The sequence below is a fragment of the Xiphophorus hellerii genome, chromosome 17, assembly GCF_003331165.1.
Source record: "Xiphophorus hellerii strain 12219 chromosome 17, Xiphophorus_hellerii-4.1, whole genome shotgun sequence".
Classification (NCBI taxonomy): domain Eukaryota; kingdom Metazoa; phylum Chordata; class Actinopteri; order Cyprinodontiformes; family Poeciliidae; genus Xiphophorus; species Xiphophorus hellerii.
Window position 1 is genome coordinate 16,965,292 of NC_045688.1, and position 25,112 is coordinate 16,990,403.

At 38.4% G+C, this 25,112-nt stretch overlaps 2 protein-coding genes across 11 annotated transcripts in view; both read left to right on the top strand.

Moving 5' to 3' along the window:
• The window catches only part of LOC116736827 (sodium-coupled neutral amino acid transporter 2-like), a 36,775-nt gene extending 22,385 nt beyond the window's left edge, over window positions 1-14,390 (top strand). The window contains exons 2-16 of the mRNA XM_032589623.1: window positions 5,777-5,917; window positions 6,012-6,093; window positions 6,173-6,288; window positions 6,924-6,997; window positions 7,096-7,188; window positions 7,494-7,569; window positions 8,926-9,008; window positions 9,093-9,151; window positions 9,298-9,438; window positions 11,271-11,350; window positions 11,477-11,577; window positions 13,155-13,279; window positions 13,368-13,512; window positions 13,607-13,704; window positions 13,862-14,390. Coding sequence (XP_032445514.1) covers window positions 5,784-5,917; window positions 6,012-6,093; window positions 6,173-6,288; window positions 6,924-6,997; window positions 7,096-7,188; window positions 7,494-7,569; window positions 8,926-9,008; window positions 9,093-9,151; window positions 9,298-9,438; window positions 11,271-11,350; window positions 11,477-11,577; window positions 13,155-13,279; window positions 13,368-13,512; window positions 13,607-13,704; window positions 13,862-13,963 — 1,509 coding nt within the window. The 5' untranslated portion in view covers window positions 5,777-5,783 and the 3' untranslated portion in view covers window positions 13,964-14,390. The remainder of the gene's footprint in view (window positions 1-5,776; window positions 5,918-6,011; window positions 6,094-6,172; window positions 6,289-6,923; window positions 6,998-7,095; window positions 7,189-7,493; window positions 7,570-8,925; window positions 9,009-9,092; window positions 9,152-9,297; window positions 9,439-11,270; window positions 11,351-11,476; window positions 11,578-13,154; window positions 13,280-13,367; window positions 13,513-13,606; window positions 13,705-13,861) is intronic.
• Window positions 1-25,112, top strand: part of LOC116736789 (sodium-coupled neutral amino acid transporter 2-like) — a 39,212-nt gene that overhangs the window by 7,738 nt on the left and 6,362 nt on the right. Inside the window, exons 1-13 of one of the 10 annotated variants that reach the window (XM_032589559.1) lie at window positions 19,050-19,164; window positions 19,262-19,274; window positions 23,057-23,143; window positions 23,238-23,262; window positions 23,348-23,366; window positions 23,546-23,633; window positions 23,710-23,788; window positions 23,851-23,935; window positions 24,018-24,154; window positions 24,220-24,292; window positions 24,382-24,520; window positions 24,614-24,695; window positions 24,772-24,887. In XM_032589559.1, coding sequence (XP_032445450.1) covers window positions 23,064-23,143; window positions 23,238-23,262; window positions 23,348-23,366; window positions 23,546-23,633; window positions 23,710-23,788; window positions 23,851-23,935; window positions 24,018-24,154; window positions 24,220-24,292; window positions 24,382-24,520; window positions 24,614-24,695; window positions 24,772-24,887 — 923 coding nt within the window. In that variant the 5' untranslated portion in view covers window positions 19,050-19,164; window positions 19,262-19,274; window positions 23,057-23,063. Of the gene's footprint in view, window positions 1-37; window positions 183-471; window positions 570-687; window positions 2,204-19,049; window positions 19,275-22,506; window positions 23,263-23,347; window positions 23,367-23,545; window positions 23,634-23,709; window positions 23,789-23,850; window positions 23,936-24,017; window positions 24,155-24,219; window positions 24,293-24,381; window positions 24,521-24,613; window positions 24,696-24,771; window positions 24,888-25,112 lie in introns of those variants that run through there. The other 9 variants (XM_032589557.1, XM_032589560.1, XM_032589555.1 and 6 more) reach the window with 9 other exon arrangements.

A 25,112-nucleotide genomic window follows, 5' to 3' on the forward strand; every position in this document is an offset into this window, starting at 1 on the left:
AAGTCCATTGAGCTAATCTTTGTCTGGTTCTGAACAGATTCGTACCTCAGTCGGCCACCTGCTGTTCCCAGGAAAGGACTTCAGCTGGATCCGTCACGTTATTATCACCCTGAGCCTGCTAGCAGGAACCAACATTCTGGTCATCTTTGTCCCCAGCATCAGAAATATTTTTGGCTTCATTGGTAAGTAACTGCACATGTTAATATGTATCATCAATCAATCAATCAAATTTTATTTGTATAGCACATTTCAGCAGCAAGGCATTTCAAAGTGCTTTACATCATATGAAACACAGAAACACAATGCAACATAGAGCCAACAATCAAAACACAACATTAAGTCAGGTTCCATCAATAAATTTGTAATTGATTACGTTTCAAATACAATTCCAAACAGGTGGGTTTTCATCAACTTTCTAACGATGTATTATTGACCTTTTATGATTAACGGCTCAATTGTTCCTCATTCCAGGTGCCTCTGCTGCTGTAATGCTGATCTTCATCCTGCCCTCAGCTTTCTATCTCAGACTGGTTAAGAAGGAGTCAATGAAATCCAGGCAGAAGATTGGGGTAAGACATTATTAAACATTTCACAATTTCAATCACATTTTGTTTTTTAGTAAACTCAATGTGAAATATTTTGTAATTAACAAATTCAAATTAACTGTGAAATGATTTCTTCCACCAGGCTCTGATGTTCCTGATATTAGGATTTGCTGTCATGTTTCTCTGCATGACTCTTATCATCTACGACTGGATCGTGAACTCTATGAAAGATCAAGGTCACTGAAGCTCCAGCTCTTTTGCTGGTGGAGGGGGAAGATTTCAGAGTCGGACTGCAACAAACACACAATCAACAAAAACAGTGTGACGAACAAAGCAAACCACAAAGACTCACTTGATGCTCGGCTCTGGCTTTCTGAGCAATGGACCGTACCATTCCAAGAGAATGTATCTGAACTCTGTACATTTTGCTGTTCTAGGCCACAAGGATGGTATTTCCCTCTTTTTATCGTAACTTTTTAAATAATATTTCGCTTTTTACTTTTTTTTCTGTTTCATTATTGTGGTACAGCTGTAAACAAAAAGGCCTCACAACACAGACTGAAAATTTGTAGTTTCAAACACAGCTTCCTCTCAGGTACAGTGTTATTCGTGGGAGAGTGTAGCTGTGAACTCTGACCTCAGCGAGAACATCCTGCTTAACGAAGTACGTGAATCTCCCAAAAACTCAAACGAGACCACGGGACATAAAGCTTCACGGTCACTTTAGTTTCCTTTGACTTTTGCCTTCTATTTTTGTTCAACTTTACCAAAAACGTGTCTGTGAAGCATCTTTGTATATTGAAAAGCACTTATAGTTGAGGCCATTTGTCAGTTTTCACCAAAACGGCACCTTGTTCAGTATTTCTAAGGTCCTTTGATTTCGCTCAAAGTGTCAGCTAGCGAATCTGTGAACAGAACCAGACACTGGGAGGTCTGTATTAGATCTTGTTTGACGGGCGTGTGCGGCAGCGACACTACTGCTTCAGGAAGGCCGCCAAGGCTTTCGTTTCCATCCACCGTCCCCCGACTCCTGATCGGGGGCCACGGAGGAAACCTAGAATGTTTTTTTCTTTATGGGAGAATACTTTGAATTTGACCACATACAGTGGTTGTAATAATATACTTGTTACACTTGTTAAACCGCAACAGCTTCAGCCGTACGAAGTCAGGTGCACTCCTAAACATCAAGAAAATACCCAGAATTCTTCAGTGTTCAGTGTCATAGCACAATGCAGTGTTTTACAATGAAGAACAATGGCAACTCAGCATGGATCCAATTCCCAACTGAGTCAAGAACCGCTCATCAGAGAGTGCACTGTGTTTCCAACACTAACACATCGAGAAAAACTGTGTCATCTATTTATGGAAGGCCGTTAAAGAAATGTAATTTAAACTATTTTAATATATTTATACAATGTTACATGTACATATGTATGTGAATGTATATATATATCTGTTTGTTTTTAAAGATTTTTGTTTGAACAATTTCATGGAGCTCAAAATCCAAATGAGGTCATATTGTGAAGAGTTTGCTCAGAACATCAGAATGTTATCTGTTCATTTCTTTAGAAACACTGAATATTCGTCCTGGATGGATTCAGTGGTGAAAGGTCATGGCTGGAGCCACTTTGACAATATTTTAAGCCCCTGAAGACAGACACAAATCAGCAAACCGTTCTCTTTGGTCAAACACAGAAAGGATGCTGCCTGTCAGTGCTACACTCTTGTTTCAATGAAACAATATGTACATGGTGTAAATTATGTCCCAATAAAATGAACTATGACCTGAAACCTTCACTCTCTGTCTTCTATGTTGTCCGCTTTATAAAGTTGGAGACAAATACCCTGGTATTGGTCTAGATTTGATGTTCGCATCTTAACGTGACATTTGCTCTATTCTGGTCTTTTATCTCTTAAACAGAGCTGAAAACTGTATCAACTGATTGGATTCATCAAGTCTGTATGAATAAATATAACTGATCATTATCAGCACAACAATAGGAAGTAGGACTGTGTAACCTAATATATTTGAAGGTAATATGTTAAGTGGAGATTAGCTACTGTGATTCTCTTCTAAAGCTTTGTTTTTTCCCCTTTTGATTGTTTTTTTATCCAATAGCACATCGCTGTGTGCCAGTTTCTGCTTCTCACCCTTCCTGTGACTCTGTCCTATAAGTATCAGAGCTGATGCAACAAAAGGTAAGTCCCAACACCTGCTCCAGGAGTAAAGTCTCCTCCCTTTTAAATAGTTTCACTTTGTTCACGTCTCTAAAGGTGAGTAGTCTACATTTACTCTGCTAGTTTAGTAACTTTTTGATAAATATATACTTGTTAGAACACTTTTACTGTACCATACTTTTAATTTTTACTTAAACATTAAACATTATTGTTAATAGTAAGAGGCTCTTATATCAATATACGTTTTTTGGGGGGGGGTTTTTTGCCATTCTACCCAGTGGATTAGCTTTTACAAGTTTATTGTAAATCTGTTTTTGGCAATTCTGAGATGCAGTAAAAAAAAAAAGGGCAATAAAATGTGATAAGTCATATCAAAAATAATATGACTTTATGCAAATGATATTAGTTTTTATTGTGATAATGAATAAATTGAGAACTTTTTACAGTTTCACATAATCCATTTCTAATCTGCATCAAACATTCTGTTGGTTGAGCGTCATCGTCATGTTACTGAAGGGCAGCTACTATGTCAGTGAGAAGTTCTGTTGGTAATTAAAGTTCATGCCGAACATCTGAAAGTGTTCATTTTTAGAAAACAACCTGAACTCTGGTCACTTTCTGGAGTAAGATGAAACTACGAGGCTCAAATCATAATGACGCATTTCTTTCATCCGCTGTTACTGAAGTGAACAAAGTCATGATTTCTCTTCATTTTCACATCTTATATAAACTATGTCACCTGTTTCAACAAATAAATCAGTTTATTGCTGCAATATCAAACTGAATATATGTATAGTTTTGTATAGTTTGAAAATAAAAAAGATGTTTGGGTCAGTTCTAAAGGTTTGACTTTCAGCTGTTTCTTACTGACTCGCTTGAAACAGGTTTTTAAAGCAGGTCAAACAAGTCAGTGGTCCGTATCAAAGTATGAACAACAGAAAAAGTCTTGTCTACAACATCTAATGTTTGACTGTCTTTCAATCAGATGTCACACTAGACTTTCTTGTTGAAAAAAGCGTCATCGTCATGTTACTGAAGGGCAGCTACTATGTCAGTGAGAAGTTCTGTTGGTAATTAAAGTTCATGCCGAACATCTGAAAGTGTTCATTTTTAGAAAACAACCTGAACTCTGGTCTCTTTCTGGAGTAAGAACAAGCTACGAGGCTTAAATCATAATGACTTTCATCTGTTACTGAAGTGAACAGTGTCATGATTACTACTAGGATGTTTCTCTGCGTTTTCGGATCTTGTATAAGCAAAACTATGACACCTGTTTCAACAAATAAATCAGTTTATTGCTGCAATATCAAACTGAATATGTTTATAGTTCTGTATAGTTTGAAAATAAAAAAGGTGTTTGGGTCAGTTCTAAAGGTTTGACTTTCTATTGTTCTTTTCTGACTCACTTGAAACAAGTTTTTAAAACTGGTCAAACAAGTCAGTGGTCCGTATCAAAGTATGAACAACAGAAAAAGTCTTGTCTACAACATCTAATGTTTGACTGTCCTCTAGTCAGACGTCACACTAGACTTTTTTTGTTGTCCCTCATGTTGACTGACAGCATAAAAAAAACTTCCCAAAGTGGAAATAGTTATTCTTCTGTACGGATTTGTCAGCTAATAAGTTGACATAATGGATGATTGTAGGTCATATATTGAAAGTTTAATCTGAAAAAAACTATCTCAACCATTCTGAGTTTATACATACATATTTGGCAGAGTGAACAGACAAGTGGACATAATCAAACTGAAAATATAAAAATATTGATCCACTTCCTTCTTTTTTTGCTTTTTATCTGTAAAATATCCATCAACTAGAAGCCTGGTACTAAAATTGTGATATCCAGACACTGATTGAGACAATAATAGCAGCATTTAAACACTAACTGTCATGTTCTGTGTTTTCTGTGTGTTAATTTCGAGTTTTCTGTGTCTCCATGTTGTCCTGTTCTCCCCTCGATTACTCCCAGGTGTTTCCCGTTCCCCAATTACCCCGTGTCTATTTAGTGTCACCTGTGTCTCTGCTTCTCTGTCGGGTCCTCGTCTAATGTGCGTTCTGTCTTTCGTGTTCCAGTCGTGTTAACGGTTGCTACCGGCGTCGAGACCTGGCTTCCGCTCGGCCGTGCTGCCCGTTGCTTGGACTGTGTGTTGCATTATTAAAATCTACTATTCATCTTACCTGGGTCTACAGCGTCTGCCTCACCACCTCTCACCACCAATTCATGATACTAACTCTCTTTTCTACCAAGCAAGGAGAAACATGGCACAGAATATGTAAGCGGCAACATCGTAAACTTTAGGTTTCTGTTTCTCACGTCTCATTCTGTATTTTTTACTCAGCAACAGTATGTTTCGTCAAGTGGGAAGGAGTTTTCTAGCAAAGCTCATTGAAGTGCCATCTTATTGTTACAGAAGCGGCATCACACTATTTGTGTACAAACACCTTTTCCATCCATCCATCCATTTTCTTACACTCTTGTCCCTAGTGGGGTCGCGAGGTGCTGGTGCCTATCTCCAGCTAACGTTCCGGGCAAGCGGCAGGGTCACACTAGACAGGTCGCCAGTCTGTCGCAACAAACATTTTTGATCATTTTTAAATATTTAAGATTATTAAGTCTCACTGTCCAGTGAAGAGCAGTCTGATGTTAAAACTGAGATGAAATTTTCAGACTACTCAAAAAGACAACAAAAGTCCCAATTAGGATGACAGTAAAGAGCAGTCGCCTTATTTTAAGTGGGAGAAACTGCTGGAAGTGTGAGGCTCGTTTGAACCTGTGCTGACAAAACTAAACTGTACATCCTGTCAACACATTAAACATAAAATTGTCTTTTCTATGAAAGCCAAGACTCTAATTTAGTTGCAGAGAGTCCAAACTCCCTCCATAACCAAAATGGGATTCCTTTCAACCTGACCAACAAAAACCTGGGCAGTAGGTTTTTGTTGATCCCATTGCCAAGGGTCAGTCCTTTTCAATGGGATGGGTTCTAGAACTGAGATGAAACGCAAAAACACAATTACTTAAAACCTTTTTGTTATGATTTCTATATTTTCAGCTCTAAAATGCCCAATGACAAGCTGGCCGGTTCTAGAACTGAGATGAAATGTCTGAATGCTCCTCAAGACGACGACAGCTGCAGCTCCAACAGCAACGACTTTGCGTACTCTGACTTTCCCAAGAAGATTCCTCTCAATGGGTGAGACTCGTCTTTAACAAGTCTTCACAAACAGACCAAAAAAAAAAAGTTTGATATTTCAGCTCATTTAACACATCTCTTTCTTCTATTAAAGGCAATACCCAGATGCAGATGCAGAGAGTCAAAACTTCCTCTCTGATCATAACCCAAGCAAGAAGAAATATGAAACTGAATATGTAAGTTCAGGTTTATTTATTCCACAATGTAGTTTTTTTTCCTGATAGTTTTGTAAAAATTCTGCTTTCTCCTCTTCAGCACCAGGGCAGTGCCTCCTTTGGCATGTCCGTCTTCAACCTGGGCAATGCCATCATGGGCAGCGGTATCCTGGGTCTGTCCTTCGCTATGGCCAACACCGGCATCGCCCTGTTTGTGTAAGCACTCGTCTTTTCATCCTAATTTGGCTGAGTGGCATTCAGACAAATGTTGTTTTCAGGTCTCAGGCTATGATATTCCTAAGCTCAGCAAGAAATTTTGAACTATTCTGTTCATATTGACTTGCAAACAAAGAAGAAAAACCTCACATCTGAAGTAATGTGATGCTACCGGCAACCTGAACCTGTTGGTCTAAGATTCTGTAAAAGACCATCTGGGAAAAATAACAATAATAAAGTGTGTGTGTGTGTGTGTGTGTGTGTGTGTGTGTGTGTGTGTGTGTGTGTGTGTGTGGGTGTGTGTGTTTGTTCCAAGAACACATGCACCTCCAGCATAAGTTCATTTTTCGTTAAAAGAAAGTTATTGGAGGTTGTTTTGCAAATACGCCCCCTGGTGGCTGTTCAATGTATCATGTTTTGGGGAAAATGTTTTGTTAGTGACTAAAAACGTTTCTGTCAGCAGAAGCCTGGACTTTTAAAAAAATCAGAATTCCTATTAGTCATTACTGTGCCTATTGCACAACTTGTATCATTGAGCACCAAAGACCCATCAAGCATATAGTTTGTATTTATTTATTGCTGATAAACACAAGTCATTTACAACTGAAGACCTTTTCTCTCTTTTGTGTTTACAGGATTCTCCTGGTTTCCGTTGCCATTTTCTCCTTGTATTCTGTCCACTTGTTGCTAAAGACAGCAAATGAAGCAGGTGAGCACCAGCTCTGACTTTCTAGCAACTTTTTATGTTTGTATCACATTTAAATGTCAAGATTTAAAACTCTTGGCATTTTTTCCCTCTTTTTCCAGGTGCTCTTGTTTACGAGACACTGGGTCACAAGGCCTTTGGGATCCCAGGCAAACTGGCTGCTTCCTGCTCCATCACCATGCTGAACATTGGAGGTGAAGGACTGACCTTTCAGTATAACAGCTTCATTGTAACTAATGCAATGTTATGATGCTTATATTCATCTACCATGTTTTATGAACGGAGACATTGCTTCTCTGTGTCCAAATTGGGAGCACAGGCAGAATTAGATAGTTTTTACATTATTATTATTATTATTTCTATGAGTGACCTTTTTGTATCTCTCCAAATATGAGAAATGACTCTTTTTTCTCTAAATGTATAAATTTATGCTAGAGCTGTTGCTAACTTCTGTGTTTATTTTCTTTTGATTTCTTGCTTCTTTTTATCTTTTATGCAGCCATGTCAAGCTACCTCTACATTATTAAATATGAACTCCCCGTTGTTATTCAGTCCTTTACTGGAGCAAGTGATGGGTAAGTAGTTAAATATTTGGTCTTTATAACAACTTAATAAAGAAATAGCAGAATTGCTTCTTATTAATTGCATGGCTGCTGTTCATTTCACCATTTGCCACTTAATACCTTTATAGGTTTTGTTATTTTAGAGCTGAAATTTCTAGTACAAAATCAAATTATGTGACATTCTATAGTTGTGCTGCTCAACGTGGCAGCATGTTGGAATTGGTGTTAATTATATTCAGATTTTATCTTCTTAAAAACTTTTATTCCTTTATTTCTGGCAGGAAATTCATTATTTATGACCAAATTTGAACCCAACTAAAGCACAAAAGTTGAAAATGAAGTGTTGTTGGATGCAGAGCAGGAGCAAAGAGGAGAGAGAAGAACATTCAAACTCCTCCATCAATGATAATGAACAAGACGAGTCCAATGTCATCCAATTGTCTAAAACGTTGAATGAACTGGACTCAGCCAGAGTATTGGGAACGCAGTACTACGTAATCATTCGACTGCAACGTTTATCTCCCAGGCTTTCTGACTCTACGAGCCGACACAGCTTTATAAAGGAAATGGATTAACTGAAACAATGACGATAAAAGATGGCGTCATCCAGGAGTTTTACTGTGATGTGTCATCTCAGCAGCCTAGATATTTATATGTGGTAAACACTTACATGACCAAGCAAGTGGTATCTGCTTGGTCATGTGACAGTTAAAGTGACTACGGGGCTACATTGGTCGTCTGCTTCAACTATAATATTGGTAAAATCTGAAATAACAGCAATATATCAGATATCAACATCATCTCAAGTTTTCATATTGATGGGTGCCTAATAATTAATCTTCTGTAGCTTAGAAATACCTGGATGAAAAATACACAAAATTTGTAATTATATCCAATGTAATAATAATAATAAAGCAACAGTTTCATAAAGAAAAAAACAGTGCAGCTTGGAGAGAATGTCAAATGAATAATGAAGGCTGTCTTATTCCATGCATAGCACCAGTCAGTTTAGGTAGGCTATGTCTATTGGTTCCCTGAAAAACTATCAAAATCCAGATATTTTTTTTCAGTCATAGAAAGTTTAACAGACAGAATGTGAAAAGTGAACATGTCCAGTGTAAGGAGGACATTTGATCACTGTCGGAATTCATTTTTATTCACAAACTGCATTCCTTGTGTTGGAGACACAAGGAATGTGTGCTTTGTGTCTCCAGTCTAGAGAGTGACCTGACCTCCTCTGACTCTGAAAAGTCAAGACAAGTGCAAAAATTCTCATTCTGAGTGTTCAAACTAATTAATTACATTTTCTCAACAGATTGTGTAACAAATATGATTCTATCAATTTAAAGATGTATTTGTGTGTTTCAGTGAATGGTACATCAATGGAGATTACCTTGTGATTCTGGTCTCAATTATTGTTATCCTGCCTCTCTCGCTGTTCAGGAACTTGGGTAAGGATATATTTCCTAAGTACTAATAAAAGTTGAAGCACCAGCTTTAAAACAAAATTATTTTTTTTTATCTTACCTCAATAGGTTACCATGGTTACACCAGTGGTCTCTCTCTGCTCTGCATTGTGTTCTTTCTGATTGTGGTGAGTATGACCCCTCCCTCTTTTATTTCTCCTGTGACTTAGATTTTGTAAATTGTTTCATTAAAGCTTTCAAATCAATAGTTATTTAATTTTTTGAATATTGTAAAAATATAGTGTAGTCCAAACACTTATTTCCCTTTATGCAGGTGATCATAAAGAAGTTCCAGATTCCATGCCCTCTGCCTGTTCCTGACGCTGGAAATGAAACCATGCATATGTTCAACAGCGACAACGCCACTACAGATAATGACACTTGCAAGCCTAAATACTTTGTCTACAACTCACAGGTAAATAAATGCAGGTTAAATAGGCATGAGACAAGCGTCTCGGTGAAGGCGGACGCTTTTTTTCCTCTGTTCCTCTCCTTACCCATTCTCATCCTGCTTGCTCTGTTTTTGTGTTGCTTTTTTGGAGCCTTTCTTTGCACATCCTCTGAATCTACAAATTATGGTTCTGGTTAACCAGTCTCTCAATGCAATCGATCAAATTTTCTCAACTAGAATACTGGGCACAGGAGAGCCCTCTTGTCGTGCAGGGACACACCCGGCGGGATTCACCCTGGATTTATTTATAACAGGATTTCTGCTGTTTGGATCTTGTGAATACCTGAATTATTGACAAATTTGTGACGGATTTGGCCTAACTAGTGAAAACTCAGACTGTTGGTGTGGGACAGAGTCGCAAGTAAGATGCGAGTCTTGCTGAGACTCGCAGCCCAGCTGAGGACTCAAAACTCACAAGTGGGATGGAATCGATCTTGGAGAAGTTACTAGCTTTGGTTCAGTGGAACGGCCACATCAATTTGGATGATTGGGATGAACTATAAGAGACATACCGGTTAAAGACTCTAGGACAGACAGAAATTTTAAGTCTGCCCAATCTAAAGAGAATTTGTTATTCTGAATATGGCTCCCTGTGGCCTTCTGGCTATCTCGAATCTCCTGGAGTTCATGTAAACAACCTGCTCCTTCCCATCTCCTCACCCTCATGAAGTCACCCTGGAATCTTATGGCTGAACTCTCAAGGACTCGCTCTTGATTATTCTGCCTTTATCAGAGACTTTATATGGGAGAAGAGGCTGCGAGAGCCTTTGCCAGCCTGTTTTTGTTTTTGTCTTGCTATATGTGCCAAATCTTACCCAATGTCGTCTTTTTATCCTACTTATCAATTACTTTTTAGATTATTACTTGTTAGAAACTGTGGAGTACTCACTTTTAATCCAGAAAAGGAATTAGAACAAACTTGGAATCCAGAGAGTCTAGTTTATTAGTTACTCTTTAACTTATTTTTTAGAAACTGTAGAGTGTGTCATCATGTGGTGTGGTGAGGGTTGGTGAGGCAGACGCTGTAGACCCAGGATGTGGTAAATTAATGGTTTTAATGATAAATGTCCAGCAAAACACAGTCCAAAATAACGGGCAGCACGGCCGAGCGGAAACCAGGGCTCGACACCGGTAGCAACCGTAAAAAGGAATGGGCAACGGAACAACACGAACGCACATCAGACGAGGACCCGACGAGGAACAAAGAACACAGGTGGAGTTAAATACACGGGAGGGTAATCACAGAGACGAGACACACCTGGGAACAATCAAGGGGAGGACAGGACAACGAAGAGACGCAAGGACACAAAAAACTCTAAATGAACACAGAAAACACAGATCCTGACAGAGTGCTCACTATTTAGACCAATACTATACTATTTAGACCCAGAAGTCCAAAGGATACTTACCGTACTTACTTACACTTATTTAGCAGCCAAGAACAGCAATTAAAACAAACTTAGAATCCAGAAAAACTACCTTGGCAACTATGTTTTATTCCTCCAACCCAGAAAAGGAATTAGACCAGAGGATACTAACTTATGCTTATCTAGCAATCCTGAATAGGAGAATCTAGTTTTATATACTTTGGATCAACATTATTAGTTTCTTTTTCTTCTTTTGCTCTTTCCTTTGGTTTGTTATTTTGTTTGTATTTCCTTTTAATTCCTGTAAAGCACTTTGTATTGGCTTGTTGCTGAAAATGTGCTATATAAATAAAATGACCTTACCTTATGAATATTTTCAATAACAGTCATAGTATCACTTCTAATCTTTGTATATTTCCATCTCTCCAGACTGTCTATGCTATACCCATCCTCAATTGTGCCTTCGTGTGCCATCCTATTATCCTACCCATGTATGATGAGCTCAAAGAGTAAGTGCTGCTGCAGGTGTAGTTTTAACACCAAACGTGGTGTAGTTTGGTGTTAAAACAACACCAATGTTATATTTCTTTAAAGTTTGGTCTGGTGTCTAAATAAAACTCTCCTTCCCTGAACAGCCGGTCACGCCGAAAGATGCAGAATGTGGCTAACGTGTCCTTCCTGACCATGTTCATCATGTACCTGCTGGCTGCCCTCTTCGGATACCTCACCTTCAACAGTAAGATATACAATAAGATTTAACAACAACGTGTTAGCTTTAGATTGTTAGCAGTATTGAGATATTGTCAAGATGAGTGTTGGTGATGGACCCAAATGCAGCAGGTTGAGACGTCGAGTAGATTTTAAAGATTTAAAGAAGACGAGCTGAACAAAAAAATCACAGGAATCACGGGATTATTTAAATCCCATATAATAACAGGATTTAACAGGAGGATCCAGCAAGGAGTGATACCAGCTGTTCGTCTCAGGTCCAGTAGGTTGACGTCACGACAGACACATTCAGTGTTCATTGCATTTTTCTTACAAGCAGGGAATCAAGTTGGTGGTTATACACCTCTCCATGAACTGCCACCTTATCATGGTGGAGGGGTTTGAGTGTCCCAGTGATCCTAGGAGCTACACTGTCTGAGGCTTTATGCCCTTGGTAGGATCACCCAAGGTAGACAGACAAAGCGCAGCCTGAAGACCCCTTATGATGAGAAATAGCCTTGGATTTAGTGTTCCGTCGCCTGGACTTTAGCTTAAATAACATGAAGCTACATAATTTTTAAAGTTTAATCAGTAATGCTTTTATAACAAATTTATGTCAAATCATGATTTCTTGGTTAATGTAAAGTTGTCATAACAAAGACATTTTGAATAATGTCAACTTTGTATTAAAAGTGTCATGATTTACCGAATGACGCTTTATGACAACAGTCATAAATATTCATAAAGACTTACTCATGTTCATGACAGGTGTTATGTCGTGTTTATGTCGGTGTCATGACTGTTATTCACAACCCGTCAAATAAAGTGTTACCATATTTATTTGTTTAATGTGTGATGACCGGTAGTGATTCAGTACAGGACTACGGGGCTTCAAGCTGAATGAATTCTTCATTCAGCTTGTTGAATATAATGTAAACTGAAAGAAAATAAAATGCAATTGAATATGCCATTATCAGTCTTTAATAACTTGAAGGTAAGAATGGATTATGATGGGAATTATTTTATGATGGCTGACCTCAATCCAGCCCTGTTTGGCTGGCTGGTTTGGAACCACAACTCTTGAGGTTCCAGGGAGGGAGGTGAGATGAAGTGCTAATGCAACAACACTGGATCCGGGTTTGAAGCCGGGCCGGTTTGTGTCCAGAAGAGGCTAATGATAATTCCTTCTTCTCCTCATCAATTAGTACTTTAAGGAACGTGAAAATGTAAATATTTAGGAGGTGTCAAATCATTTAGACTAGATTTGCTTATTTTAGGTTGGCTTTAAATCTGGTTGTGGGCAAGACACTGTCTCAGAGAGATATTAGGTAGGCAACAGCACAAAAACTGCAGTGAGTTGTGTTCATTATGACTATTTCCTTTTCTGGATGAAACAGAAATTAAATCTTCTATGTAGAAAACATCAAGGGTATTGTTTTAAGTATACTACACATCCATGTCTTATGTGTTAGCATGTCAATGTTTATTAATTACGGTACATATAATTGCAGCTGAGTTGGCATTAAATCAAACTGTTCTTAATTATAAGAAGTAAGTAAATGTGTCAGTTTTAACTAAAGTGATCTCTGTCATATTTCTATTCAGTCCACGTGGAACCTGAGCTGCTCCACACCTACTCAAAGTTCTACAAGCACGATATTCTCCTGCTGGTTGTTCGTCTGGCTGTGCTGGCCGCTGTCACACTCACGGTTCCTGTGGTGCTCTTCCCTGTAAGTATTGAGGGTCTACTGTTAATTATCCAGTCAGTCATGAAGACTATGAAGTCCATTGAGCTAATCTTTGTCTGGTTCTGAACAGATTCGTACCTCAGTCGGCCACCTGCTGTTCCCAAAAAAGGACTTCAGCTGGATCCGTCACGTTATTATCACCCTGAGCCTGCTAGCAGGAACCAACATTCTGGTCATCTTTGTCCCCAGCATCAAAGATATTTTTGGCTTCATTGGTGAGTAACTGCACATGTTAATATGTATCATCAACTTTCTAACAATGTATTATCGATCTTTTATGATTAACGGCTCAATTTTTCCTCATTCCAGGTGTCTCTTTTGCTGCAATTCTTATCTTCATCCTGCCCTCAGCTTTCTATCTCAGACTGGTTAAGAAGGAGCCAATGAAATCCATGCAGAAGATTGGGGTAAGACATTACTAAACATTTATGTCTCTTATTCTACACATCTGGTGCCAAAAACATTTTGAGTTGTATTAAAAGGAAAGCTTTATGAATGCATCTTTGAGGTTATTTACAAACTGAAACTATGCAGTATTAACTGTGAAATGATTTCTTCCACCAGGCTCTGATGTTCCTGATATTAGGATTTGCTGTCATGTTTCTCTGCATGACTCTTATCATCTACGACTGGATCGTGAACTCTATGAAAGACCAAGGTCACTGAAGCTCCAGCTCTTTTGATGCTGGAGCTTCAGCAAAATAAATTCAGGAACTGAATTTATTTTCTGTTTTTAACTTTTATTTTAAAGTTGCTATTTTTTTACTGTATAAAATATATCCTAAAAAGGACATATTATTTGTCTTTTTTCAGGTAAGCCAAACCTATTCAATATTCCTCCTAAAGTCCTATGACTTTGCACAGAGGTGCTAAGCTGTGTTAGCATTGACATGCTAACACTATGTACTCCAGCTTAAGTAATACTACTTGTATATTAAAAATATACATATCTGTTTAATTTAAACTTTTTTCAAAAGACCGTAAAAGAAATATTTTGGAACGTCACATCAATAATTTTCTTATGAAGCATTTGATTCAGTGTGTTATATTCAATTTTTAAAAATTTTTAATAAAATGTTGTATTGAACCTCGATTCTCTGTGTTCATCATGTCTGATGTTGGTCTCTGTTTTCAAATGTCTGTATTTGAGGCAAGACATGCCTGAATACCAAGTAATGTTCTAAATGTGAATATTTTAGCAGGAGTTCCAATCTCGACCTTTCCAAGTTTTACTTTTTATTTTTGTCATCTCAAGGAACTTTATAAAACACTTTCAGTTTATTTCCTGTCATTTAGAACTTTGGTCCACATACAATTCACTCCTGAGCAGAGGAATCAAATACATAGCCATATGTGTCACAATAACAAATTTTGTTGGACAATAAATTGTCCCAGAACTTATTGCGATAAATGATAATATTGTTGTTCTGAAACCATTTTCAAGTAATGTAACGGAAATGGCATAATAATGGCAAGAACGCATTCTTACAAATCAATAAATTTTAAATTCTACTGAATATTTAAACATTGGAACTGGAAGACATTTGAAAAAAACTAAATAAATAAAGAAAATCAAAGGAAACAACAAATAAATGAATTATGAAGTCTCTGTAAACAAAATTATCTTTAAAAAATGGATAGTTGAGACCAAAGAACTAGATTGACGACTTTTATCATTCAGTTTTTGGTAAAAAAAAGAAAAACGATAAATCAAGCAAATGAAAATGATTGAGTTTCTTTGTCCAACACAGTTATTTATGTTCATTTGATCTTTTCATGTAAAATGATCAAGTTTATCTAAAAGAACCAGGCACGAATAGTTCTTATTCTTACAAGAAGAAGAAAAACAAGCTTTACCAACGGTGGTGTCAGTTACATTTAAGAGGGACTTTTTAATATTAATTTTATATTTTTAATTCTTTCATAAGAATTCATTGCCATTGATTTTCTTAAGTAATATATATATATTTTCCATAAGAATCTGAATAAAATTTGGTCAACAGATTCTGTAGCTTGGTTGTCTAAATGCAAGGAGAGAACACAAAATAAATGAGCCGTAATATTCCCTCCGGTTTATAAACAACAACTCAGAGTCTGATGAAAGTAAAGACAGAGGCTAAAGCTGACCACAAAAAACCCCAGAAAGGAATCAGATATAAAACAATAACAGGGTATGATGACTGTATTGTTTTTGTTCCATATTTTAAATCAGTTTAGTCGGTGGTCTCATTAATTGTTCCTTTTTGGTTGTTTGACTGTTTCCAGTAGTGACGACACATGAAGCATTCATGTTTTATTAGTTGGTTAGCAAAACAACAAATGGTTGAAATTTTAGAATTTATAAATATTAAAACAACATTCAATCTTGTTTTTTTGAAAACTTTGTTGGTACTATTTGGTCCTGTGGCTAAATGTTAGCTTCCACATGCTAACAAGCACAGCGACTTGGTTGAAAACCTTCTCTTGAGCAATTTTGCTCGAGATCACGACGAATTTCGTCTTCATTTTCTTAACCTGTAAATATTTTTAACAAATTGCACACAAAAACCCTAAAAGACTAGCATAATTATTAGTAGCTTAATGTAACCTTAATAATAATAGTCGGGTACTAGCTCAGCTACGGAACATAATATATATACTGGTCATGACTCAGGTTCATCACAGCGGGTACAGCACCTCGCGCACGTCTCTCATGAACTGGCCTAGCAACAGTATTTAATAAATTTGTATCAGAAATACAAAGAAATAAAACAATACGTACCTGTACGGAACATAATATGTACTGGTAAGGACTCAGGTTCATCATAGCAGCCACAGCACCTTATGAAGAATAGCATTTCATGTTAACATCAAGCTAACGGGACATTTTATCAGAGTGTTAAACTCAGTGAATCTGCCTCGCGCACGAGTCTGATGAACTGGCAACGAGACGTCTGTGTTCACTATAGTGATAACTGCCAATCACCAGCAGGGGGAGCTGTTTCACCCATTACTCTTGAACTCAAACTACAAATGGAATTATATACAATATTAACTCTGTTACACTAGCAACACTGGCTACAAAAGACAGAGCTTACATCTTAGTTCAAAGTATTAGCATGCTATTGTTTGATAATTAGATATGATTGGTGTTGAAACTTACAATCTATTCTTAATTTATGTGACACAAACAGGGAAAACTGATCATTCACATGAAGAAAGATAGCAGTCAAACAAATAGGTAAAAACGTCAAACGTTTACAGAAATGTGGTGGGCAGAAGAAAACTCATATTATTGTATGTATCTCATGAACAACTTTGTCAACTTATCAACGGTTTAAATTTAACACAAGACTTGATAAATAATGTTTCATTGTATATTACTTTAAATATGTACACAGATTTACACCGTGTTCCAAATCATTATGCAAGCGATATTTTCTCAGATTTTCCTAAATGGTCAGCTACAGATGCATCGTAACCGGTAAGGCTTCATCAGCTTAACGGTCGGAATCGTTGAGGTGGCAGTAATGACAACTTCCCGACACTAGAGGGCAGTTGTATCAAAGCTGATCTCTTTATGCGAGGACAACGTTTCGCCTTGATTTCAGAAATACTCTTAGACTTTTAGAATAAGTCGGTTCGGCCTATTTGATGATGGCTCGTGTTCTATTAGCTTTCGGAGGTGCACGACCATGTAAAAATGTCATTCAAAAAACGTTAATTTCAGCCAGGTTTAACGCAGTATTTTTACCTGGGGAGCGCGCGCTCACTCAACAGGTGTGCGGGGTTTTTTTTCTCGGAGCTTTATGCGCTTTAAGAGTTTGAACCGGGCAAATTAATTTGTGTAAACACGCAACATAGGTACTAAAACCTTTATAAATTATGTGTTATTTTTATTTCCGGTTTCGCTCATTTCCTTCCAATTTCAGCACTTCTTCTTTCGGCAAAGCCGCAGCGCATTTACGCACATCTCTATGGACACAGAGACCACAGTGTACTGCAGTCCATCAGTGTCAAACTGTCTCAGTCAGTCTTTGGTACAAGATGATCTTTCTTCTGCTCGGTCTGCTTTGCTCCATCTGGGGAGAACCTGCTCAATGCCTGGAGGAGAACAGAGAGTTCAACTTTACAGAGGACCTCCGTCAGCTCGCTGTGGGCAACAACTCTGTTTACATCGCTACAGAGGAGAATCTTTACCAGCTGAGCCTTGACCTGACTCTGATCTACAACCTGACCCAGAGAGGGATCTTAAAGAGCACCGACCAACAGGATAAAGAGGAGTTTTACAGAGACCCCATGAAGGCTGTCTTAAACGCAACTTTCAAAGTTAATGTTTTATTACCATTTGAGAAAAATGACACATTGATCAGCTGCGGTGTCTGGAAACAAACTCTGTGGTTTCTGTGAAGTTCTGGACCTGAAGAACATCTCTAAGCTGGTTTACAGTGAATCCATCCAGGTGGGACCTCAGATGAGCAGCAGTGGGTCTGTCAGTTTTCTGGTGGATGTGAAGGAGGATTCAGGTCAGACTGAGACTCACATTCTGACAGCGATAAAGAACCCGAGAGACAAGACAGAGTGTAGCGATGATTTAAAGACAATCAACCTTCAAAACACCGATCATAAACAGCCTGGGGAAATATTTTCCTGGTCTGGTCGATCAGGTGATAAACCTGTAATCCAAACTGAAGCTGATGTAGAGTTTGCTATTATCTCCTTGAAAACAATCAAGGAGATTGATTGTTTTCACAGATTATCTGTCTCATAGCAAACCGTCACAACATGGGGACAACTTTAACAAATATGGAGAAAACATTTTTTATTAAAGTTATATACTGCAGGTTGAATAAAAATCATCAACATTCACTCAATCTCCCCTCCTCGAAGCCCCTCTTTCTCCTTTGTGGTACCTTTCAGAGCTTGCCGATGGAGCTCTCTCTCCTGGAAAAACCAGCCAAACATCTGGGTCTCCATGAAGACCTCCAAGAAGCGGCGCACGGTCTTGGAAGGGATCGCTTTCCGGAACCCCTCGCGTTGGAACGTGCAGGAAGTGGGTTCCGATTCAGGAATAAAATGCAACTACACAGCATTTTTGAGAAGTCTGGATTGCTTTATGCATATTTTGCATGTTGCCTATGATGGTTGTTCGAGGAGAGAGATATTTCATTAATCTAAAACTAATAGAAAATATTTAAGCAACCTACTTGCATACTGTATGCAGACTGTTGCATGTAAAATTCACTAGCAGTAAATATTGTGCTAGTATTAGTCTTGGACCAAAGAAAGCAAAGCAGTTGTAAGCCTTTAAAATTGTTATGGGTCAAATAGACTAAAAACATTTTAACAGCAGGGGGGCCCAATCTAATTTTTTGTCATGGGGCCCAAGATTCCTGACGGCGCCCCTGCTCTGAGGCACTGACATGTTCATTGACACAGACATTTAATTTGGAGAGATGAACTACTGATTTTGAGAGAGACCAGCCATGGTGTTTTGCTGTTTGTACGAATTGTTCTAAGAAATGCGCCTACTGTATTGGAAATGTCGAGGATGATTTGAGAAATGCGTCAAAGTGACTGAGAAAAACTGTTAAATGCAGCATCCCCAAAAAAAAATGTAAGCAAAAGTCTGTTAGGTAAAATGATTTTGTTTTTTTGGGGGGTTTTTTAAAAAAAAGGCTTTAATAAAGAAATCCAAAAATAACACACAAGAGAGAGAGAGAGAGAGAGAGAGAGAGAGAGAGAGAGAACAAAAACAATAAAGGTCCCTCCCCAATGTGTCAGCTGATGTTGTTAAACAGTCTTTTCGAACGTGTTCGCTGTCTTAACTTCTTTTGCTACTAGAAAAAAATCTTTAACTATTATCAAAACCAGAGTCATACTGAAGTGTAAGTTACTTTTTGCACAAATGTAGGTGAAATGCTGTAATACCTTTTACAGTCGGACTTTAAATCCTCCTTTCACTTTCATTTTGTCATCTCAAAGTCATCTTTTAAAGGTACGAAAACGAGTTTGTTTCGACTGGTAATTTGTTATCTCCTCTTGGAAAGAAGTATTATTTTATATCTGATTATCTGCAAACTGTAACATGTGTTGTAGGCACGGAGCTGAAGGTGGTTTCCGATTGTAGGAAGCTACTGTATAAGTGGCTAAAGGGAAATGGCTAACATGATCGGAACATGTTAGGGTTGTAAACAAATACAATTTTATGCGTTTTGGCATTTCATCCACATAAAACTCTGATTAATACTAAATCACTAAGACCTACTATTTATAAAAACTCAGACCGAAGTTGAGATTTGAGAAAACTATGTGTTTCTGTGTGTGTACATGGGAAAACGGAGATCAATCAATCAATCAATCAATCAATCAATCAATCAATCAATCAATCAGCTTTATTGTCAATTCCTCTTACATGTCCAGACATACAAGGGAATCGAAATGACGTTTCTCACTATCCCACAGTGATACAAGACAGGGCGTTACTAACATTGAGTAACAATAAAAGACACAGTCTAACTAAAATTATCCTAAACAATTAATAAATAGATGTACAATAACTAGACATATAGCGTAAAAAGTTTTACAACTGAGAATGTATATGTTGTTGCGCAACACCCCTCCCCCCTCCTTTCTCTACTCTCTCACTCTCTGCTTCCTCTTCTGAGAGGGGAGATGTGCTACCAGCTCTCCTTCTAACGGGTTAATTGAGTTTCCTAAATCTGCTGGGATTTACCCTGCCCAGAACTGAAGTAAACTCTGTTTAAGCTGGTTTCGAGAAACGATTCGCCTGGTTATCTGACGGCCTACATCCAGGTGTCCCACCCTTCTTCCCCCTGTGAATTAGCCAGACTGAGCAGCCTACAGCCAACTAGTTTCACAGAGCACACCTGTTAACGGTCGCTCGTTCTCTATTTTACAACTTGCATTTGTTATTGAACCAGGTAGGTTTTAGTGACTCGGGCGAGTCCCAAGGATGATGTTTTACATTTGGGCTACCAGCAACCTAAAAACATTTTAAACTTTTTCCTCTCCAGAATCAAACATCACAGCTATTTTACAACCATCAAAGAACTTTAAGGTGACTCATTAACTGAATGTCCACAACATCTTTTAGATTTTCTTTATGCTAAATATTTTATTAGTAAGGCATTTTTGCAAGGGTCAGTACAGCTTAATTCAGTAGCAGAAATAATCAAATAAGTAAAATCAATCATCTAGTCTATCTTTCCCTACTGCTGACACTGAGAACTAAAAAAGAGAACCTTTGAGAGAGACGGACGGAGTTTGGCGTTTCGAACCCCAGACCTGGCCTGATGATGAAGAAGGTGTTGCAGCAGGAGGAGGAAGTTGATCGATTAAGGCCGGGATCTCTGTAGGTCTGATGAGCTTCTTCTCCGCATGGATGGTGAGGTCACACAGGACTTGCAGGAAGGAAGGCATCAGTTCTTTGTCTTTGCCTTTGTCTTCATCTTTGTCTTTGGGGTCTGAACCCAGCTGATGAGAGAAGTGCGATTTGAAGCCACAGGTTGTGGGCCTGACGGGTTGGTCCCCATGAGCAGGACAGTCTTCGGCTCTGTGGCCCCGGCTCTTCTTCAGCTGCAGAGTTCTTTGTCCATCTCTTGGCTCGAAGCTGCCTGGAGGATCCAACCAAAGGTTCCTCTTTTGCACCCACCTTTTATAGGGTTTATCCACCCTTTTGGTGCGTTTGCATTGGCTAGCACTGTTGCTGTGCTTGTTTCATTGGCTGTCTGCTTGGACAGATGATCTCATATCCATCACTGTCTTACAGACATTTCCTGATGTCTGTGCTCATGTCTCAGGGTTGATCAACCTCCTATGTCCCTTGCCTGCACGACCTTTTCTCTGAAACGTTTACGTTGTTCAATCTGTTTCTAAATAAGGCGTTGGTCATCTCTGCTCTCCTGTTAGTTCCCCTTTTTCCCTTAACCGTTCACCTACCATCTACCTCCAACATATCAGTGATGTTTAATTGCAGTTACACCTTTTACACCATTTCAAGTTCAATGTCAAAATCACATTTATATCACATTTATTTTCTTTAACTTCTCTGATTTAGCATTCATTTATGATTTTATAACCATAACTTATTAATTACTCTTATTATAATCCTAATGTGAGATATTACTTGTTTTCTAAAATGAAACCAAGAATAATACATGATTCTAATTATTTAATACTAAAGTTACAGTTACTTGTTTTTCTTGTAAGTGTTCCCACAAATGTAAGTGTAAGTATTATTACAAGTAAACCAATATTAATATAAGTATTTTACTTTGAATCTTATCAAATTACTCAAAATGTTTAGATTTCATTCTTTAAAACTTTCATGCTTTAAAATAAGTAATAGTCTCAGCTATTTTTATAAATCTGCAGGCTGGAAACTTACTTCCTCTTTTTCCAGGAAACCTGCTTTTCCTGTTTCATGAATCTCTCTGACTGACTATGATTTCTGATGATTAGATAGAAAAAAGTAGAATTAAAGCAAAGTTTGCATGAGACAAAAACAACACACACAACCAGATTTATTTTATTGACACTTAAGTCTACTGTTGGGCCTTGATGTCACTTGACATCAAGGGCGTGGGCGACTGTGGCTCTTTGGTAGAGTAGTCGTCTTGCGATCGGAAGGTTGTAGGTTCGATTCCAGCTTCCTCCTGCCACATGTCGATGTGCCTCTGGGCAAGGCACTTAACCCCAAATTGCCTACCGATCTGCGTATCGGTGTATAAATGTGTGCGTGTTTGTGAGTGCGACTGGGTGAATGTGACTCTAGTGTAAAGCGCTTTGAGTGGTCAAAAATGACTGGAAAAGCGCTATATAAGTTCAGTCCATTTACCAGTCCATTTGAGTGATTCATTTTAAAGATAACTTTATTTATTATTACTGTTAAACTAAAATCTCCAGCATGGGGAAGTGGGATGAGCTCGGATTTTCTTGACAATTTATATATATAAGTATATAGAAATGTACAGATAAAAAAGTGGTTGCAGTTGTGCAAGGTTCTGGGTTTCTTCTTCTTCATCTTCTTGGCCGCTTTGATGCTAAGGGGAGGGAATTCAGCATCCTCACAGCCTGATGGATGAAACTGTTGGAGAGTCTGGTGGTGTGGGAGCAGAGGCTTCTATATCTTTTCCCGGAGGGCAGGACACTGAACAGTTTGTGGGCAGGATGATTTACATCTCCCACAATCGTGACCGCTTGTCTAAGGTCTTTTGCGTTAAAGTCTGCAACAAACAAATGCTCCAATATATCCACATACCTTCTTTGATATGATTCCCAACTGAAATCCTTTTGTGATTCAATACCTTTATAGACTGATACGCTTTTTAAAAATAGTAGTAGATATGTGACCTGGATGATGCGCGACATGCAGATAATGGTCAGGACGTGGATTTCTCTGGTTCAAAACAGAGCAAAATGAATCACAGTAAGTACATCAATGCGCTAATGGTCTGGCCCAGACAAGGTATCTCGAAAAATATATGCATATATTTAGGATATGATCCATATTGTCTTGGTAAAAAAAGACTCGTCATATAATCTTGAGGATTTACCCAGCGTCGAGGCAATCCACTTAACTATGTGGTGCTGCAGACCTCATATTATACGACAAATTATAGTATAATAGTCCTGTTCTGGACCGTGGATTTAATAGGACGCTCTGAAAGGGACTGTTTTTACTAAAGAAAGTTTATACATAAACATTTACTAGAATGAATTATAATAATATCCACCATTTCCTTGCTGGTTTTTCAGCTCCAAAATGCCATATGCTGGTGAAGATGATGACAGCTTCAGCTCCATCAGTGATGACTTCCCTTACAATGAGGAACTTCTGGATGGGTGAGGTTCATTATAACTCCTCCTCACAAACACACCAAAGAAACCTTTTAAATATTGTCAACTCAATTAACACAAAGCTCTCTGCTCCATCAAGCCAGGAGAAATATAACACAAAACCTGTAAGTTGCAAAATCTTTATGTATAATTCTGCAGTCATTTATTTTCTTGTTCCCTGACCATTTTGTGTTTTTTCTTCCTGAACAGCAGGACAGTTCTTCTAGTGGTAGGTTTCATTTCAGTATATGGCCAACAATGGTATCACCCGATATGTGTTAGCACACATCTGTCTAAATATTGCCAAAAAATAAGTCTGATTCAGAGTTTTACTAGTTTTAGCCTCACTATCCAGTGATGAGCAGTCTGATGCTGAAACTGACATGAAACATTCTCACACTTCTTAAGATGGAATTGGACACAGCAACTACAGCTTCAACTCTGATGACAGCAAAGAAACGCCTCTTGATTTCAAGATAGAGTCTCCTCTGGATGGGTGAGGCTTAACCTGGGCTGACAAACTGAACATCCTGCCAATGCAATTTAACATAAAATTCTCTCTTCTATTAAAGCCAAGGCTATAATTTAGATGCAGGAAGTCAAAACTCCCTCCGAAACCAAAACCCAAGCAAAGAGAAAGAAACTGAACACGTAAGAGGTTTAGATTTCACCTGTTAACACTTTTCCTTCTGGAATTCCTGACTATCCTGTAGTTTCTCTTGCAGTACCAGGTTGATCCATCTAGTGGGAGAAATCACGTCAACCTGGGCAATAAAAACACGGACAGTGACATCCCTGGTTAGTCTTGCCAATGGGACATCACATGTCTGTTTCAGCATTGAAAACACAAAACTAATCAATAATAATTTATCATTGTCAGCGCCACCGATCAGGAACAATCAGGCTGGTTCTAGAACTGAGATGAAAGGCCTGAACGCTCCTCAAGACGACGACAGCTGCAGCTCCAACTGCAACGTCTTCTCTCAGCCTGAGGTCAAGAACAATGGCCCCCTGGAGGTGTGAGGCTTATTTTAACACGTCCTCTAGCATGACTTCACAGATGTTCTTTCCTCTCTCATCAGAACTCCAGCAGTGCTTCTACCTGTAAACCCACCGTAGACCAGAGTAATAAAAACCAGGACACTGGAACACAGGGTCAGTATTTCTCCCTGGCCGTCACGGTAATGACTATAAGCAAATTTCTTCTAAAACACTAACTATCATTAACAATTTATTATTATCAGCACGTCTTATCAGGAACAAGCAGGTCGGTTCTGGAACTGAGATGAAATATCTGAACGCTCCTCAAGACGACGACAACTGCAGCTCCAACAGCAACGACTTTGCGTACTCTGACTTTCCCAAGAAGATTCCTCTCAATGGGTGAGACTCGTCTTTAACATGTCGTCACAAACAAACCAAAAAAAAAAAAGTTTGACATGTCAGCTCATTTGGCACATCTTTCTTCTATTAAAGGCAATACGAAGATGCAGATGCAGAGAGTTTAAACTTCCTCTCTGATCATAACCCAAGCACGAAGAAGTTTGAAACTGAATATGTAAGTTCAGGTTTATTTATTCCACAATGTAGCTTTTTTCTGCTATCTTTTTTAAATTCTATTTTCTCCTCTTCAGCACCAGAGCAGGGCCTCCTTTGGCATGTCTGTCTTCAACCTGTGTAATGTCATCATGGGCAGCGGCATCCTGGGTCTGTCCTTCGCTGTGGCCAACACCGGCATCACCCTGTTTGTGTAAGCACTCGTCTTTTCATCCTAATTTGGCTGAGCGGCATTCAGACAAATGTTGTTTTCAGGTCTCAGGCTATGATATTCCTAAGCTCAGCGAGAGATTTTCAACTATTCTGTTCATATTGACTTGCAAACAAAGAAGAAAAACCTCACATCTGAAGTAATGTGATGTTACCGGCAACCTGAACCTGTTGGTCTAAGATTCTGTAAAAGACCATCAGGGAAAAA